This window comes from Solanum stenotomum, chromosome 6 (assembly GCF_019186545.1).
Source record: "Solanum stenotomum isolate F172 chromosome 6, ASM1918654v1, whole genome shotgun sequence".
NCBI lineage: Eukaryota > Viridiplantae > Streptophyta > Magnoliopsida > Solanales > Solanaceae > Solanum > Solanum stenotomum.
In genome coordinates, this window is record NC_064287.1 from 20,617,136 (window position 1) to 20,623,797 (window position 6,662).

General features: G+C 33.4%; 1 protein-coding gene across 1 annotated transcript; it reads right to left on the minus strand.

Moving 5' to 3' along the window:
• Window positions 1-1,352: 1,352 nt before the first annotated feature.
• On the minus strand, window positions 1,353-4,988 carry LOC125869180 (protein NDL1-like). Its single transcript, XM_049549742.1, has 11 exons — window positions 4,682-4,988; window positions 3,723-3,822; window positions 3,483-3,580; window positions 3,263-3,351; window positions 3,058-3,118; window positions 2,897-2,983; window positions 2,737-2,814; window positions 2,577-2,633; window positions 2,409-2,464; window positions 2,177-2,312; window positions 1,353-1,793 (listed from the first exon to the last, which is right to left on the minus strand). The coding sequence occupies exons 1-11, from the start codon at window positions 4,742-4,744 to the stop codon at window positions 1,563-1,565; spliced, it is 1,056 nt and encodes a 351-aa protein (XP_049405699.1). The 5' UTR covers window positions 4,745-4,988; the 3' UTR covers window positions 1,353-1,562.
• Window positions 4,989-6,662: the final 1,674 nt, after the last annotated feature.

Here is a 6,662-nt window from a genome sequence, read left to right on the forward strand (position 1 = left end):
AAAAAAAAAATAAAGAAAATAATCAATAAAACTTACTAGTATTTTAATAAAAACATCCCTCCATCATGAATAAAAATAAAATTACTTTCAAATAGTTAAATAAAATATGATAATTTTTTAGGCATATTACAAAAACATGAATACCAATGATAAGTAAAAAGTAAAATTTCGCTATAAATTTTTAAAAGAAATGTTACGTAATCTATGATCACCTTCATAATGTTACCAAATAGTAAATATGTGATACTACAACTTGTTAATTCAGTGAATCTCAATCTTCTTATTTCTATAAATTAAAAAAACTATTAAGTATCATCATTCATTTATTCAAGAATTATGAGGGTCAACTATTAACTAAAGAATTTAACACATAATTTGTGTAAGATTTGTTAGGTGAGCCCCGAATGTTGGACATTAGACGTGCTTAGGGGGTACAATCGGGGCTTAGAGCGTAAGTCTAACAGAACTAAGTCTACACTTGAGTCTCAGCGCGTGTTTTGCTAAAGCCACGCTCCGAGGCGAGTCCCAACAGGGTCTTTTAAAATAATGATGAGGATGTTGTGGTGGACGTGTGAGCACAATAGGAGAGATAAAATTAAAAATGGGGATATCTAATACAAGATGAGAGTGGTTTCGGTGGATGAAAAGATGTTGGAAGCAGAGTACTGAGGAGGTTTGGGCATATGATGAGATGTTTGTATATATGTTCCCAATGCGAAGGTATGAGAGGGTAACTATGGATGGTTTCAAGAGAGGTAGGTCGAAGAAGTATTGGGAAGATGTGATTAGACAGGCCATGACACAACTTCAACTTACCAATGACATGACTTTAGATAGGAGGTTGTGAAGGACACAAATTATGATAGAAGGCTACTATGTAGTAGTGTGTTGTCTAGTTATCCATCCATACTAGTAGTTGTAGTATTACTTCAATAGTTTCTGATCCTTTGATTTCTATTATTATTTATTTTCTTGTATTTCAACTATCATATTATTTTATTGTAGTTACTGTCCTATTTTCTTTTACTTCTATTACATCTTTTTCTGAATTGCTTTGAACTATTTTTTCCTTTGAGCCGAGAATCTATCGAAAACGACCTCCTTACCTCCGAGGTAAGGGTAAGATGTGTGCATACTTCTCAAACTCCACTTTTATGGGGATTATATTGAGATTGTTGGATAGAAGGTAGGATAGGAAGGTAGTCATCCAACATAAAAAAAAAATATTAATCACCACCTCATTTGCTGTCATATTACTCATCATTCATCATAATCATGCACAAATGTCTCCTTTATGATTTGCAATTACAACTCAGAATAGCAATATATTTTTTATCAAGAAAAGAAATCAGAATAACAATATCTTTTATGGTTCTTTCTGCCTACAATGAATGAATAACAATATTTCCCTCCCTATGTCCATTAAAGAATTTCACTTTCCTATCTACAATCCATATCTACCCTCCTTTTGATCCTTAAATATCCCCCCAAAAACTAACCAGAAATTAAAAGTATAGGGATTTTAAATTTTACAAGGTTTAAATAGAATTCAGTATTTATTTTTATGCACCGTGCATCTTGGATGCAATCCGAGTCTTGATAGGCTTGAGTTTTAAGCCCATGCTTTCTGGGGAGAGAAGTTCAGGAGCAATGCAAGATGGACTGAGAGGACTTCTAGGGCTGCCACTGAACTGATTTGGTCTGTATAGTCCATACCCCATGAGGAAAAACTCCATTGGTATTAACATAGCATGTGGTTGCTCTTCTGTCACCATAGATCCACACGCTTGTACCTGCAATCATACTCATTCCTTATTCCCTATATTCTGCTGCATTTACGACATCCAAGAACAGCAAATGATCCGTTTAGGCACTACCAACTGAAAGGGGTTAAAACTAGTTATCCGTGTAGTGTGTACACATGAGTAAGATTTGAAGGCACCTAATTTGCTTTAATAGGCAAATTTTGTATTTGACTAAATGAAGCGGAATAGATATAGAGTAATATAACTGACCCAACTAATTACGGAGAGGTACAGTTGGTTGGTTGAGTGATATGTAAATAGTATCTAGCCTAGCTAAATTTATCAGTAAATATTTAACTACACAAGGAATTCATAGCATGTTCACAATAAATTGAAATGGGGTGTCATTAAAAATAAAATTGATGGCGTACCTCAACTAGGGCGCTGAATCTTCGATCTAATTTAGAAGTCATATGGAGAGCCTCTGAATGGAAAGGAGAATCATCCCCGACAAATATGAGGGTTCGACATTTCAGTGTTTTTAATCCATCTGTGATATCAGGTCTCCTGCTCATTCATAAAAGCAAGCTTAGAGAGGCGTTGACAAGTATGCAAATGATAAAATTGATACAAATATTTAAGCAGTAATGTCTAGTTTTCTACCCATCAACGGCTTGAAGAAATCGCCAAACATTCATCTTCTGCCTCTCATCTAGTAACTGCAACGTTAAAGGAAGCAAGAAAAAAGAATATACTCAAAACAATATGTAGTTGAAGAATAAGAATGAAATTGAACAATTGATCATAAACTAACACAGTGGAGGTATTTACCCTTCTGCATGCTTGAGCTATATCTGATTCTTGAACATCTGCAGATCCACGAACTTCCTGATCCAATTGAAATCACCTTCTTATTCAATCCAATTGGTGGGGGTAAAAAAGACATGACAAAATCTCCAAGTGAAAACACTGGGGAATGCATGTAGGGTACCTTGCTGAAGTAGCGGTGCAGCAGAAACTCTTCCAGAACACCACACATCCCATAGAAGTATAGTAAATTTGACATGACCTATATTAACAATAATCTCCTCTTTCATACAATGAATTTTCTTCTCACAACATAACGGTAAATAGATGATATAAAACGATACCTTATTGTAAAACCATTCAGTCCAAGAGGGTGCTCTGCATAAAGGGGAAACAAGAATCAAACCAAGAACGCGCTCCTTATGCTTTATCTGTGACATGTGAGCCGTGTTAGTGAAGCTCAACCACATACCACCAATTTAAAGTATTATACGAGAAGACATACAGCAAATAAGGTGAGTATGTAAGCACCGGCAATTACTCCCATACACATCACTGATCCAAGCCTAAAAACAGCAAGAATCTCATCATTAGTAAGAAAGAGCTCCTCAACTTAACAAAGATATCCAATAAGTCAAAAAGTGTCAGAGAAAGATGGGATTGACAGAATTTAGACAAGCATGAGGGGCAAACAAAACTAAAGTGATTACCCAAAATAATTAAGAACCTCAAGTATCTGGTCTGTTAAATCATCAACTGATGGTACAGGATTCTCTGAACAAATTGCTGCAGCTCCCAACTGCAAGAGCTCTTGTGGAATTTCAAGAAGACAAGTATGTAAGTAATTGAATTTATTAAAAGACAGCTTGACAACAAATAGAAGAAAGCTTAATATGACTTCATGAAATAAAACTTGGCCAATTCACAGACCTCATGCCCAGGAGGATTAATGTGGTAAATGCAAAAATTGTGGAGCAGCAAAGAAGCTGCTTCTGGACAGAAGAAGAGACCTTGGAAACATGACAAATCTGCAAGGACAAATGAGAAAATATAACGTAAAAATAAACGTCAACATATAACATAAGACTATATAGGCTATCAAAGAGTACATGGCTAGAAAATCCCAAAAGAGGGATATATGAAACTAGAGATTACAAATCTATCACTAACGATTTAGTGCGAGATCAGGATAAGTGATCAGTGCCGGCTTCTCTTGGTCCCCATAAACTATAACCGACACAGAACCATAGCGTGTACGTACAATATGCTCCTGAAAAAGGTCATTTGCATCATTTTAGTTGATGAGAAGATAGAAGTTTCATCATGTAAAGAGTATCTCATCCATGGAAATTATACAAACCAGTAAATAGAATGACTGTTGAAGTAAAATATAAATGCAAATAGTAAACTAAGATCATCAAGTAGACAGAAAGTAGTCCATTCTAAACAAGATCCCAACTTGCTATTTTTACATATTGTTCTCTCTAAAACTCATCCTGCCTCAAATAGAATTGTCTCTGCCTCATCAACATTTTACACCTAATTTCCCTCACTAAAAAAGTTATCCTACTAATCCTTATGCCTCAACTGTTGGACATAATAATTCAAAGTGAAGTAAGAATCCTAAGTTGATTATGATTTGTTATTTGTCATATTTACTTATTTATACAATTTAATTAGGATTTGTTAGTTAGTATGGTTTCTAATCCTAGTTTAATTTGATTCTTACTTTTATAAATAGAAATGTTACTAGTTATTTTCAATACACTAGAAATATACAGAATATATAGAAACTTGAACTATGATTCAAGAACCTTTAAATTTGTAAATAAAATATTTTCCTTCGAACAATCCAAATAACATGTGTAGGATGAGTTATAACAACTTTTAAGACAACAAAGAGGATATGACCCTAAATGACATTAAAAAAAAAGTAAAGGGGAAGAAAACGATTTTCCTCTCCTAATAAATTTACGCATGCAAACGTCATTCATATTTCCTTTCTACATCCATCTTCAATCGAACCAAACCAAATGTTTTTGCGTGGTATTTTTTTTAAAAAAATAAAAAAATATTAACCAAAAGCATTTTATAGAAAGAGGGTCTCAAATATAGAGAAAAATTTGAACCTTTCCACCAAGATAGATTGTCTCAACGTCGAGGGAAATGGAATCGCTGCTTGAATCTGACATTGCTTTTGGTTATCTGTGTGTACAGGTAACCAAAAAGCCAAGAAGCCTCTCCCTTCTCTTTCTCTCTAAATGTTTCACTTTACATAAAAATATATAGATCAATATATGTTGAAGAAGAAAGAAGAGGAGGCTATTGAGCTTCAATGGCTTCTATACCAACCGATTCTCTCTTTTCTTTTTTCCGTTAATCTTTTCTCTCTCTATGTTTTCTATTTCTGTTCCTTCCTTCTCGCTCCACATTTTTTCCTACACTACTTTCTTTTATTTTATTTTCAATGAATTCACTCTTTTATGACTTAAATATATTTGAATTCAACATTACTTGAAAAAATAATACTCCCTTCGTTTGAAAAGTAATTGTTTAATTTAATTTGACATGAAATTGAGAAAATTATGAAGATTTTTTTTAATCTTCTGATCCTAAATTCTTGGTCTCTTTTCTTATTCTTTCCATTTTCTTTTGTTTTATTTTCTTCTTTTGTTATGTTCTTTTGGACTTTCTGATTTTCATTAATGAAAAAAGGGGTCGTTGATCCCTCTTTAATTTTTTTTAAAAAAAAGTTATGCCATGGAATGTTCAAATTAAAGTGGTGCCCAAAAAAGTAAAGAGTTCATTTTTTTGAAACAAACTATAAAGAAAAGCTAGTCATTTTTTTAAAACAGAGGGAGTATTTCTTTCCCTTTTTTAGGAATTTTTTTATTCTAACTTTCACATAATATATTTAATATCATAAATATATCTAAAATTTAATTTTGTAATCTTAAACAAGTGAAACATGTAGTAAATGCAATGCATGACATCACCAACATTCAAACAATACCAGCTAAATAACTACAAATACTACTAATACTACGACACTCACAACACAAAGGAAACCAAACTTGAAATTCAGCTGGTTCTCGACCAAGTCCTCGAGCCCAACAATATACCAACATTCTCAACATGACAAGTTCATTAGTATTCATGAAACAAAGCAAATAATGATGAGTTCAAACAATTCAACGGGGAACACTTCAAGGATCAGCGTCTTATCCCGAACATACTATCCAACGACAACCAAGCCTAACTAATGCCAACCTACGGCTATGACAAGCAACTAAGGCCCAAGCACTAATGGAAGGTACCAAAAATTGTAACACGTATTATAGGGAGCAACAAATAACTAAAAGGATTGCTAAAATGCATTCTAAACCATCTAAGTCACAAACTAAACTAAGGTCTGAACTATCAATCCTAACGAGGATAAGTTCACAAACTACACTATGAGCAAGGGATAGTAACCTAAATTAGGGGTCCTGCACCCAAGACTATCCCGAAAGTGTCTGCGAGATCAATAGAAATGGAAGTAGTGGAAGGATTCTAAACCCGAAATATGCAAATACTAAATCACATGCAATTCATACTAAACTTTACCTAATAGAGCATAACCAATAAAAGTAGACCTTAGCCAACCCCAAAGTCGAGTGTACATAAATTTTTGAGAATTAAAATTATGTCGAATAGTAGACAAAATAAAATTGGTCTATTTGCATAAGAAATTACCTTTATTGTCGATGTGACAAGTAGAAATGAGATACTTATAGACTAACTATTGTCAGAAATGATAATAAAAGAGAGTTGAAAGTTTATAATGAAAATGTCGTTGGTTAGTTTTTATTTAATCATATGTGATGAAAATGAATTAGTCTATTTCTAAGGCAAGATGTGAGTTTTGAAGAATAAAATGATTGAGTAGATTTATGAGCTGAAAGTTAAACATGAGTTGTTAGAACTATCATCGGCACAATATTTAATATATAAAAAACATACGCTTCATGGGAAAGGAGTCAGTATTGTGGTACATATTGCATACCATATATGCATAAGATGACCCATAATAGTGATACAAGTTTAGTCTCTACTTGCTATCGTGTAAAA